We start from the raw sequence: 13,757 nt of genomic DNA, 5'->3' as shown, positions 1-13,757 counted from the left end.
AGGGTTCAGTGATGTCCTTCAGGTGAGCCAGCATCAGTTTTTCAAAGGACTTCATGACCACAGATGTTAGTGCCACCGGTCTGTAGTCATTTAGTCCTGTAAGTTTGGGTTTCTTTGGGATGGGGATGATGGTGGAGCGTTTGAGGCAGGAGGGCACTTCACACAGCTCCAGTGATCTGTTGAAGATCAGGGTGAAGATGGGGGCCAGTTGGTCAGCACAGGATTTTAAACAGGCTGGTGTTATAAAATCTGGGCCTGGTGCTTTTTTCCTCTTCTGTTTCCGGAAGACCTGGCACACCTCCTCTTCACTGAACTGTAGGGCAGGTATGAGGGAGGCGGGGGATGGTGGTGTTAATGGTGGCGTGAAGAGCAGTTCAGAGTGGGTGTGGGGGGTTTTCTCAAACCGGCAGTAAAACTCATTCAGGTCGTTTGCAAGTCGTTCATTGTCTACAGTGCTGGGGGATGGTGTCTTGTAGTTTGTGATGTTTTTCAAACTTTTCCACACAGATGCTGAGTCGCTGGAAGAGAACTGACTCCTTAGTTTCTCAGAATAGTTCCTTTTTGCGACTCTGATCTCCTTTTCCAGTGTGTATTTGGCCTGTTTATACAAGGCCCTATCCCCATTTCTGTAAGCAACCTCCTTGGCCTGACGTAGCTGTCTGAGTTTTACAGTGAACCATGGTTTGTCATTATTGTATGCGAGTTGAGTCCTGGTAGGAATGCACATGTCTTCACAGAAACTGATATAAGATGTTACAGTCTCTGTGAGCTCATCCAGATCGTTTGCAGCAGCTTCAAAAACACTCCAGTCAGTGAGGTCGAAACAGGCTTGTAGATCTCGCTCTGTTTCGTTAGTCCATCTTTTCACAGATCTTAATACAGGTTTGGCTGTTTTCAGTTTCTGCCTGTAGGTTGGAATGAGATGAATCAAACAATGGTCAGAGTGTCCCAAAGCTGCTCGTTGGACGGAGCGGTATGCATCCTTTATTGTAGTATAACAGTGATCCAGTATATTTCTGTCTCTTGTGGGACTGCTGATGCATTTCCATGTAATTTGTGCATGTGTGTGTAAACGTAACATTCTGTAGTGCATTTACAGAAGTTTTTGCCCAGCAGGCACACAACATCATAAGACGTTGGTTTTAGGTTAGATTTAGGTTGTGATCTAGCCAGCATCTAAGGACAACGTTATTTTGATGTCCAATAATGATGTCAAATGACGTTGATATTTGGTTAATTTTAGGTTGTTAAAAAAAGTGACCAAAATCCAACGTAGAGCCAACATCTTAAACCAACATCATATTGACGTCAAATACTGACATTTATTCATCAGTTATGGCAACCAAAATCCAACGTCTGATAGACGTCATAGTAGTAACATTCACACAATGTGAAGCTGTAACATCATTAGATGTTGGTTTTAGGTTGGATGTTGGAGATTGACATTGGCCTGACGTTGAGTTCTGACATCAACCTGATTTTCATTTCCAAAAAAAAAAAAAGCAATGTCCATGACGTTAGGGCACAACGTCAATCTGATGTCATGTTGACGTCCTGTGCCTGCTGGGTGTTTAAGGCCATTTTGGTCATCATGCATTAAACATCTTTTCATCAGTGACATGCATGTAAACAGTCTCTGGGTCAATGCGTGTAAATATTTTGGACATGTTGGACACTTTTAATGCTTCCAAACAGTTGCTGCAATTATAATAATCGCCCATGTCTTGAGGTAGTTCAGCATGATGCGATTTACCTTCTATGTGTGATTTAATTGGACAGGAATCACAGGACGGATTTTTCTAATCCCCATGAACAGGAAATAATAAAGTAGTGACTGCAGGTTGAAGGAAAGTAGAGGAGTAAAAGTACCGATACAGCACTAAAAATGTACTCAAGGGAAAGTAAAAGTACACATTTTTAAAAATACTTAATAAATTACTATTCCTGAGAAACACTACTCTATTACAGTAATTTGAGTATTTGTAATTAGTTACTTTACATCACTGCATTCACTCTGATATGACATTTTAAATGCAAACATAACATATACACAACAATCTATCTATCTATCTTTGTCATGACAACTTGACATTGCCAAGACAACAAAACCTGTTATAAATCTGTCAAAAACATGACTGTCAGGAAGCCGTTATAAATATGTTATGAATTTAAAACCGCCTCATTAAAATATAAATATATTACCTCAACTACAGTGGTACAAGTTTAAAGTGTCATTAAAATGTCATTAAATATTAATGACACTGTTAAAATGATTTAACAGAGTAATGACACTTAAAATGAGACATTTTAATGACATAATTTGTTCCACTGAAAATGTGATCAGAAAAATATTCATGACATAATATATATTGGCTTATAATGGCTTCATGACAATTATGTTTATGACAGATTTATGACAGGTTATGTTGTCTTGGTAATGTTAAGTTGTCATAACAATGTCAACTTTGCATTTAAAATGACATATCCAAGCAAATGACACTTGATAACAGTTGTCATTAGCATGCATAAAATCTCATTCACCTTCATGACGTGTCATATCATGTTTATAAAGGTTTCATGTCAGTCTTATGAACACCACTTCAAGTAAAGTGTTACCAGATTGTCTTTCTTATCAGAATCTTACAGTGTCAGAACTTTATTTATGTGGATTGTCTTTGGTAACAAGACTTTGACGACCAGTATTGTTTAGCCTCTTTTACAGTATGGGCAAATTTCCTTTGATTCTTGAATGTTTTATAAGGCAAAATTGACTTTAAAATAAGGTAAAACAGCAATTGCATTGCTTTAGCCTGCACAGTATCTTGAATTAGTGTCACTTTTGGATAAAATTATCTTCCAAATGGACTACTTTCAATTTATATTCAAAATAAATGCAAAATATAGATAAAATTGTGCATATATTTATATTATATTGATCTTATTCAATTTTTGATATTTATATAAATAATGTTTATTGTGCTTATTTTTTAAACTATACTATTATAAGTTGGATAATAAACTATAATATAGTTTGGTTTCTACTTTAAAAACTCTTGTACACACCAGTACTGTTAGACCTATACATAAATAAACAGTTATTAATATCATGATTTAAAATGACCCCTGCGGCAGTTAATTTTGTCATGGTAAGTATTTGACTGCACATTCTCTCCTACACACAACACTACATGTAACATTACATAACTGTAATCTTATTTAATGTGAGAGTTTGAATCTCTGTCTGTCTGTTCACTCTAGCTCTCTGGGGTCAGATGAGTCCCCTGTGCCCATCCTGGTGTCCGGCAGGAACCCCTGGTCTGCTCTCAGACACTCGGTCAAAGGCCTCTCTGTTGACTTCTCTGCGCTGTCTGAAAAAGCTGCCCGACAGGTACTGTGACGCTCATACCACAATAACCGTTCTCACTCTGCTGCTGAGGAATTTCATTTTTGTTTATTTCACTCAGGGCAGAAGAGAGGAGGATGAGGTGGTGGAAAAACTGGATCTGTTCCTGGACTTGCTGCAGTCGTACAGGGTGAGTATTGATGTGCTGTAACATTTCACCACAGCTAAGACATTTTGCTACGCAGTTTTGTAAAATTACTGGACATCAAGTTTAATATGACTTTTAGGGATGTGTTAAAAGATTATGTTCACGACTGGAAATATTGAGGGTTTGCTCAAGTGTCATGTAGTCTTTCTAGACTGGATTTACAATTTATATTAATGTGGTTGATTAAAACATCATTTTGGTTCTCTTCTGTAAACTACTGATCACATTTCTTCAAATTTCTAATAAAATAATAGTTAAATTCCTTTTTAGACAACACAATACCAATGTTTTATCTTTAAAAGAGTTAAGAAATCAACATTTGACTGATTGAAAACCTTGATTTTCAAATCACAACTTATTTTTTTGTTGTCATTTACTCCTGAATTGTCAGCATCATTGCTTCATTCCTCAGAAATGGGCTGGTTCAGTGCTTAATAAACATGTATTGTATTGTATAATGCTGGATACTGTAAGATTTAAGAAATCTCAGATACTTTGATGCATTCACATTTGGATAACACAAACAGACATTTGCTCTCACGCCCTATGAATTGAGAACGCGCCTTCGTTTCTCTCCCGCACTCCTTTCCTTTCATCCAACTCACAAAGAATGGTCATCTCGAAGTATGAATGTTCTATATCAATGCAAGTGACTTTGTCTATCATGTTTGATAGATTTGAAATGTCTCAGTGGGACTGGTACAATGGTCTCATTCTCATAGAAATAGGCATAATCTAAGTAAAGATTTATAACTCCAGGTATCTTTTGACCCACTGCTAAGGGTGTGCGTCTATCTAGGGGGCTACTATTCAAATAACCATTTGTTCCCTATAAGCAGTAACTCTTCAGATCTAACATGCCACTAAATGCAAATGCCTATTGTTGTTTCACACATCCATCCTTGGAGAAGATTCTTTCTTGGTCTGATTATTTAAGCAAACGTGTCAAGGAGATCGATTCTGTAACCAGATTAGCCCATGGTATGGAACTCTCATGTTCCGTACTGTGTATATTTTGAAGTCAGGTATGCATCTGTTGATCTTTTGATTTAAATTTGAGAATTTGACGCTTTGTACTGAATTATGAATGAATATCTTAATATAATAAATAATTAATATAATATAAGGCTGGACATAAAGCTACAAATGTAAAACCAAAAAAAATACATTGAACAGGGGTGCATACAGTAGATCCAAAAAGACTTTTATTATGTATTTATGTTCAACAGAAAAATAAATATATATACAATAACATTTTCTGAAAATTAAGCTGTGACAAATGACAAATAATACAATATTAAAATATATGTAAATTGAAAAACAGTATTATTATTTACTACTATTTTAGAGTATTCCTGTTTAAATAAATGCAGCCTTTGTGAGCAACAGAGACTCCTTTTGAAAAAAAGAATAAAGAAATCATAATTATTCCAAACTTTTAACAAGCAGTTTTCCAAATTTCAAAACTGAGCTGCAAGTGGGGCAATTTGCTCTTCTGCCACTTTTCTTCTACTAAGCTACAACATAACAAGAGAACAGAAAATAATAAAGGTTGAATTGAAACCAATGTCGCTCTTATGCGCACTAAAGTAAACACACATCTAAGTTCACCACTAACATGCGTTTTTCTAAGTTTGCTCTCGTATTCTTTCAGGACTTATGTGAACGGCATGAGAAAGGGGTTTTGCACGATCACCAGCGAGCGCTGCAGAAATATGGCATCATGAAGAGGCAAATTATGAGCGCCACCGTACAGCCTAAAGAACAGCTCTCTGTTGAACAGCTGGAGTCCCGCATCGTCCAGGTCAGACCACACACACACTTGAACACTTTTTGGAGACTTCCAATAGTCTAGTTTTAGTCACACTTTACAATCAGGTTTCATTTACTAACATAAACTAATTATGAACAATACCTCTACAGCATTTATTAATCATAATTTGACATTTACTAATGCATTATTGAGATCTAAATTCATGCTTGTTAACATTAGTTAATGTACTGCCAGTTAACGTCAACTAACAACCCAGCAAACAATTTTATGTTTAATAGACATTTAATAGACATCTAACAGTGGACAGCTTGGCTAAAACAAGGTAAATTTGGGCTGTCAGTGAAAATCTAATAGACCCAAAATTAGACCAGTCGTCAACTACACAGATTAGGCAGACATTAAATGTGTAGTCATTCATTTCTGTTTATTTGATGACTAGTCTAGTTTTGGCCAAGCGGCTACCTCCCGCTCTCCCTCATGAAGCAAATACGGAAGTAACTGAAACTGCAATATATCGAAATTCCGCTAGCCCTGGCTCCATAATAGAGCAAATTTCTATTAAGCCCACTTTTAAAATGGCCAACTTTACAGCAGAAAAAATGGTGTTTACAGCCTGGTACAAAGAAAGATGTTGGTTCATATAGCTAATATTGCCCTTCATGACAACTGTGAGGAGGTGATTTTTTTTATAACTCATCCGTTTCCTTTATATTAGGTTATATTAAATCTGCATAATTAAGGGTGGGGCTACTTGAGTGACAGCTAGGTCTCACTGGTCGCCATCACTTCACCTCAGCTGATTAGCTGCTGAACTCAGCATGTACATCATATTTTTGTTTTGTTTTATGTGGCTTTACACAGTCCACTTGCTTTTTGGAATTATTTCTTACCATTATTAGATGATGTGGCATGCTGTGTGCTCTTAATTGTGCTCACAAACCATTCACGTGGCCTTCATTTCCCAGGTGAGTGAAATTATATACTTATATATCATATCTATAAATGTATTTGTTTTATTTAAGATCATTTATCATTTATAATGTTCTTTAGAGCTGTAATGCACTCCAGAATCTGACAGATTGATCAGTTGTAGGCTCTAGAATAGTCATATGAAGCGTTGTCATTCAATTTTATGCCTGGATTTCATAAATAGCCTTGTGTTTACTAACACAAACTATATTTGAAGTGTTTTGAAGTAATCTGCGTTTTCCTCCTGTTGAAAAACATCATAAGAACAATGCTTAGTGGCTCAATGTTTTACAGCAGTGTTTTTTAAAGTCTAAACACTTTATTGATGTTGTGTACAACCAAGCACATGTGGTCAGAACACAAACGCAGGTAATGAAGTATTGAGCATTTCTCCCAAAGAAAAGCATGTCTTAGCAAAATGCTAGCAGGCATCTGTAGCTCCGCCTCTTTGCCCGTATTTGGTGACCTCCGGTTGGAGCGATGACGCGCGAACAAAATGGCAACGGTTGGCCACGCCTACTGGTAGCTTCTTTTGCGTTCTTCAGAAACTTATGGGTGACGTCACAGATACTACTTCCATACCTTTTACAGTCTATGGTTTTGGCCAATTCTTAGACGTCTATTAGGTTTTCACTGACAGCCTAAATTTAGTCTTGTTAGACGATGTTTAGACGTCTATTAGACATCTTTTAAAAACAAAAAAATGCTTGCTGGCAATGAACAGCTATTTTCATTTACTAACATATACTAACAAATACTGCAGTAAATGTATTGCATTTTTGTATTATTATTATTTTTATATTTTTTATATTATTTTTTTTTTCTTTTTTGTCTAACTGCATGTCTGTTTGTTTATCGTCTTTTTTCATATTTATTTTGTGTTGTCACTTGTCACTTTATGTACACTGGAAGCTTCTGTAGCCAAAACAAATTCCTTGTGTGTGAAGAACACTTGGCAATAAAACTGATTCTGAATGTACATTGTTTGTTCATGTAGTAAGTACATTAACTAACATTAATTAATTAATACAATCTTATTGTATATTCTATCTTGCTAAAACCAACCTTCACAAGTAACATTGTGCATTTTTACAGTTTAAATTGAAATAAACAGCTTTATGTGTGATTTGTGAGCCATTTTCAATTTTCAAACATGTCCCCATAAGGTCAAACGTGACTGGTATTGCTATACTTGAGGGAGCATCTGATCCTAACATTTTATGAAATGCAAGGTACACATTAAACACTTGCACATGGACACACACAGAGAGACAGCTGCTGGTTAGGTAAAATATCCCGAAGGGGAAATGTGGCGACCAGTAGCTTGAGATTCACTGGTTCATCCTTTAATTTAGTAGCTGAAATTGATCTTAAGCTCTTGAAACCAGAGCCCTTGAGCAAGATTTGTCTCTCCAAAGCCCCCCAGGCAGCTGCAGGCATCTGAATGAAGATCTTTGGCTCTTCGGAGAGACTTCTTTATTTCCTGATATATAGTGCTGTGGTTCCTTGTGCAGAAGCTAATATGCTTTAAGGTCAAATAAAGATGTATAAAATGTTCTACTAATAATTTTATGTAAATATTTTTCAATCATATGTTAACAATGCCAAGACAATGCAATTATATCAAATAAAAAAATTAAGCAAGGGTGCCACGGTGGTGCAGTGGGTAGCGATGTCATCTCACAGCACAAAGGTTGCTGGTTCGAGCCCCGGTTGGGTCAGTTGGCATTTCTGTGTGGAGTTTGCATGTTCTCCCCGTGTTGGCGTGGGTTTCCTCCGGGTGCTCCGGTTTCCCCCACAGTCCAAAGATATGTGCTGTAGGTGAACTGGGTAAGCTAAATTGTTCATAGTGTATGTGTGTATGTCCTGGTTCTCCAGAATGGGGGTTGACAACTCACCTCATAAAAATAACTAGATGTTATGACATTTCCATTTCCATTTAGTCATTTAGCAGACGCTTTTATCCAAAGCGACTTACAAATGAGGACAAGGAAGCAATTTACACAACTATAAGAGCAGCAGTGATTAAGTGCTATAGACAAGTTTCAGGTGTGTAAAGTCTAAGAAGCAAAGGCAGTTAAGATTAGGAAGGAAAGTGGAGACTAAATAGTTGAGTTTTTAGTCGTTTCTTGAAGACAGCACGTGACTCTGCTGTTCTGATAGTAGTTAGGGAGTTCATTCCACCAACTGGGCAGATTGAATGCGAGAGTTCAGGAAAGTGATTTCTTCCCTCTTTGGGATGGAACCACGAGGCGACGTTCATTCACAGAACGCAAGTTTCTGGAGGGCACATATATCTGCAGAAGTGAGAGCAGATACGAAGGAGCACAGCTAGAGGTCGCTTTGTAAGCAAACATCAGAGCTTTGAATTTGATGCGGGCAGCAACTGGCAGCCAGTGCAAACGGGTGAGTAGCGGAGTGACATGTGCTCTTTTGGGTTCATCAAAGACCACTCATGCTGCTGCGTTCTGAAGCAGCTGAAGAGGTTTGATAGAATTAGCTGGAAGTCCGGCTAGTAAAGAGTTGCAATAATCCAGTTTGGAGAGAACAAGAGCTTGAACAATGAGTTGAGCTGCATGTTCAGATAGGAAGGGTCGGACCTTTCTGATGTTGTAGAGTGCGAATCTGCAAGATCGAGCAGTTCTAGAAATGTGGTCAGAGAAGTTTAGTCGGTCATCAATTGTTACTCCAAGGCTTTTTACCATTTTGGATGCAGTAACGGTTGCCCCATTATGAAACACCGATATGGTGCGGCTAAATATAAACTTCGATATAAATGGCTATGGGAGTAAGTAAGTAAAGAATTAAGCAAAAGTGGAATTGCTAGAAGTCTGCTAGAGCTCTAGACTGCGACTAAATGAATATTTCTAGCTAGCATATTTCTTCTGCTAGTAATACTTGGGGTTTTTTTAGGTGTCACTGCCAAACACATAAGCTTTAGCAATCTATTTTGCATGATGAATACATATTAAACACCAAAAGCTCAGCTCAAAAGAAAAGAGAGAGCTGGAACATTCTCTCAACAACTGCATTTGTACTTAAACTGACTGTCAAATCAAATATATCAGAAACATATGTTGGCTACTTTTTTACCATGATGGTGGTGAGGTGCTGTACCTGTTTCTATGATCAACTAATGTATGAAAGAGTATACATACTCGTCCTGCTACTCTCAACTCAAGCTACTGTCAAATGTGTGTTTTTAAAACAATTGTGTGTGTGTGTGTGTGTATCAGTAGCATTTTTTTAACTAAGCAAAGAAAGTGGTTGCTATATTACATAGCAAGTACATTAGGTTATCAAAAGTAAATGTGTTTATAATGTTGAAGCTGATTTAATTTCAAATTAATGCTGTTCTGTTCATCAAATGGTCCACAAAACAACACTCTTCAACATAATAGTTATAAATAATATTATTAATAATATTATTAGCATAATTTAGTACTCTCCATTTTGAAAATGAATATTTTTCTCAATTTTTCTGTGAAATAAAGGCAATGTATTTTTGTGCATTTAAACAAAATAATATTTTAGTCACCAAAGAATGAAAGATAATACAATTAAATTCAAGCTAAATATTGCAGAATTTGGCCTTGCTTTTCTTGATTTTTCCTCTTTTTTAAATTTTTATTTAATATTTTTCTATAACATAAATTTGGCTGTACTAGTTTTTGGACTGTTATCATAAGTTATTTTGTTAGATAAGCTCCAGATTTGGCTTCAGTACTGACTAATCTAATGTATATGCACAAATATAGTATTGTATAGCTTCCTATTAAAAATATGAATTTAAAAGATAGATTTGTGAGGGGTGTATTTATATATGCTGAGCACTGGATCTATAAAATCGGCTAACTGAATAAATGTGTATTTTAAGGAAATACATTTAAATTTGGCCTTCATTTACTAACTAAACAGCTTAAGTTGATCCAAATCTCTGCGAGATTCTTTTTGTTACTGATCACAAAAGAAGATATTTTGAAGAATGTGGGTAACTAAACATTTGCTGGTTCGAGTTTTTCATACTATAGAAAGCATTGGGGACCAGCAATTGTTTGGTTTCCCACATTTGTCAAATTATCATTCAAAACGTGAGCTATAAATTAAATTCTATTATTTTTAAAGAGGCCCTCATCTTTTTTTATGATTAAGCCTGGCCAGATGGAGAATATGAGAGAGAAAAAGAAAGACTCCCTTGTGCTTGAGTGATTTTAATGCCAGGCGAAATCATGTGAGCCGCGCAGCACAGTTTCTGTTTAACCTTTAATAGCGTGTCATGATTCAGTGCTTTTTAACAGCAGGGTTGCTCATAATAAGCGAGTAACAGAGATGATGATGATGATGATGATGATGACTGTAATGTGACCTCTCTCCGATTTCTGACTCACGACAGCAAGAAAACGCCATTCAGGCCATGGAGCTGCGCAACTACTTCTCCTTGTTCTGCCTGCACCAGGAGAGCCAGCTGATCTTCACATACCTGCCCATTACATCTCACATCCTCGCCTCATTTGTGGACTCACAGGTGCAGGGACACAAAGAGGTCAGATTATTTACTATTTGTGTGTTATAAGAACACATCTTCTTTTGGAAAATGCTTATTTTACAATTAAAATTAAAAAGTTGAAATTTATCATTTTTGAATGCATTCAGCCCATCTGGTGGGAGCAATTTTAGCTTAGCTTAGCATAAATCATTGAATCAGATTAGACCATTTAGCGTGTCACTTAAATATGACCAAAAAGTTTCACTTATTTATCTTCTTAATGCTGGACTCCTCTCTATTTACATTATGTACTAAGGCAGACAGAAAATTAAAGGTTGCGATATGGATAGGAACTATATTCTCATTCCGGTGTAATATTTAAAGAACTTTGCTGCCTGCAGCAGGTTCAATGATATTATGCAGTGTCTGAAAATAGATCTTAATTGTTTTTCACAAATGTCTTCATGGTGGCAAGATTTTCTGGTAATATCATTTACAGTTTTGTAATATCATTGAAAAGGTCCTCGATTATTACACTGGAATGAGAAAATACATTTCTACAGGCCATACAACCAATAAAATAGCAACTTAGTACACAATATAACTACAGAAGTATATCTTTAAATGGGAAAATTAGCAAAAATCTGTTCATTTCTGAACGAGATGCTAACGGTCTAATCTGATTCAATAGTTTATGCTAAGCTAAGCTAAAGGTGTTCCCGCCGGATTCAGGAGATTGGCTGAATGGATTTAAAAATGATCAAAAGTCAGTTGTAGATTATAAATATTGCATATCCGATCATAATAAATGTCTAATGATTGTTGATTTTGCTGTGATCTAGATGGGTGAGGTGTGGCAAGATCTGCATTCCAAGCTGAAAAGTCTTTTTGGGGATGGAAACGGACGCTCTCCATCTCTCAGCCCAAAATAATCTCTGCCTTCAGAATTGAAAGAAGACAAAGAACTCTTGGCTATTTTCAATAAGGAACTAGTACACACAGTTCAAGTTCTCTAAAAGCACTGCCATTCTTGAAAAGAAAATCGGGAAAAGAATTATGGAGAAAACCTGACAGAGGTTGAGCTTAGCAAACTGACCTCTAAAATAAATACAAAGGTGGCCAAAATTATTAGAACACCTGACAGAATCTGAAAATGATCTTTTTTTTGCTTCCAAAACCTGATTTCATTTCATAATGTTGATAAAACGTACAGGTGGTTGCTCTGAGGACAACAGATATAACAGTTAACTATAAATATGTTTTTCAGCAATTACAGCGGCACATCTCCTGGCATAGTGTCACTATATTCAACACTAATGCTGTCCCATGCCTTATGCAAATCAAGTCAGAGGCTTTCCTTTGAATGTGCAATAAATCTGTCCTGTTTATCCTCCTCTAGCAAAATTTGCTTAATGGGGTTGAGATCCAGACTTGAGGTGGGCCAGTTGATCATTTTAAATGCTTCAGCAGATTGTTTTTCATTCGTTTTATAGCTATTGTAGTGGTCAGTTCAACAGTTTTTTTTTAATTTTCCCATTACTGAAGCAATTATTTTTAATTTTAGAAAGACACTGTATTAATGTTTTTAGTCTACATGTGTACAATGCTGATGAGATGTGGTTTTGAAACGTAAACTAATCTAAAAAGGAGGAAATATAAACTTTTATCACTTCTGTATCTTAGGTGCAAAATAAAGTGAGCTGACAAGCTAATAGGGAGCCTAATAGTGATTGTAATGTTCTGCTAAGCACACATGAAAAATATAGAACATTTATATAGATTTTGTTATGGGTTGTAAATGCACTGTATTAGTCATTTTTTTGGTTTGGGCTTTAACTGTAGTCAATATGTTTCAACAAGTCTGATATCTGTTAGTTCAATTTTTGATTTGCAGCTTTGTTTTGGTTTAACATTTCACTTTCATTGTAATGTGTTGAAAGAAATCCATACTTTCTTTCATTTACGTTTCAACACGGATGAACAAACGTGACAGTACATGAAATGTACATTTCAAATGTGTTTGCATCTTAGAAAGCGTTTACAAAAAAGCAACAGATTTTTAAATGAAAAAGAAAAGCTCTTTTAAATTGTAACACTATTGGTTAACATCAGATGAAAAGTGAACATTTTTAATGCGTATTTTGTGCGAGAAATAAAAAGCTAAATCAGTTTTGGTGTCAAATCCACTTCCTGGAGGGCCGCAGCTCTGCACAGTTTAGTTCCTACCCTTCTTCAACACACTACCTGTAGGTTTTAATCAAGCCTGAAGGACTCAATTAGTTTGAACAGGTTTGTTTAATTAGAGTTGGAACTAAACTGTGCAGAGCTGCGGCCCTCCAGGAACTGGATTTGACACATAGCTAAGACTGATCCTGGATTCAGAGGATCATTAGGCTTTTTAAGTGAATTATTATAACTACAATGAACCAAAATATTCATTGCCACAGTATTGATCTCTATTAGCTGCTCTAAACAACACAAAACAGACGTGTATTTCAACTTTTTTTCTGAATGGGTGAAGGTCTAAGGTAAGATATTACATAAACTTTTATTTCAGACGTATTTTTGTATGTCAGCCTGAATAAACAAGCTTAATATATCAACATGTATAGTCAGTGTTTAGATTTCTGCTGCTTTTTCATCCTTAATAATCTCTAAATCTAACACTCATATGACTTGTTCATGTTTAATTGTATGTTTGATGAAGTAAAGAAATGAAGAGATGAAAACGTTTTGTACAGCAGTGCATATTCATTTGCGCCCCCTGCTGGCACTGATGGTAAATGCAAGTTTCATAATATTATAGTAATAGAATAATATATAAATTAGAATAATATATAAATACACCGAAATGAATAATTGGAAAGAAATGAATACTTGTATTTGGCAAGGATGCATTAACCTAATAAAATTAATAAAGGCTTAAGAAAATACAATTTTGAAATGTTGATTGTATTTTTATTTTTCAAATACGCTT

The 13,757-nt window shown here is 35.9% G+C and overlaps 1 protein-coding gene across 1 annotated transcript in view; it reads left to right on the top strand.

Moving 5' to 3' along the window:
• The window catches only part of snx8a (sorting nexin 8a), a 28,951-nt gene extending 15,235 nt beyond the window's left edge, over window positions 1–13,716 (top strand). Inside the window, exons 9-13 of the mRNA XM_056453942.1 lie at window positions 3,259–3,388; window positions 3,465–3,533; window positions 5,206–5,355; window positions 10,688–10,837; window positions 11,623–13,716. Coding sequence (XP_056309917.1) covers window positions 3,259–3,388; window positions 3,465–3,533; window positions 5,206–5,355; window positions 10,688–10,837; window positions 11,623–11,712 — 589 coding nt within the window. The 3' untranslated portion in view covers window positions 11,713–13,716. The remainder of the gene's footprint in view (window positions 1–3,258; window positions 3,389–3,464; window positions 3,534–5,205; window positions 5,356–10,687; window positions 10,838–11,622) is intronic.
• The last annotated feature ends 41 nt before the right edge of the window (window positions 13,717–13,757 follow it).

This window comes from Danio aesculapii, chromosome 3 (assembly GCF_903798145.1).
Source record: "Danio aesculapii chromosome 3, fDanAes4.1, whole genome shotgun sequence".
In the NCBI taxonomy this organism is placed as follows: domain Eukaryota; kingdom Metazoa; phylum Chordata; class Actinopteri; order Cypriniformes; family Danionidae; genus Danio; species Danio aesculapii.
The sequence above is the reverse complement of the archived record's forward strand: the minus strand, read 5'-3'. Positions and strand labels throughout refer to the sequence as shown.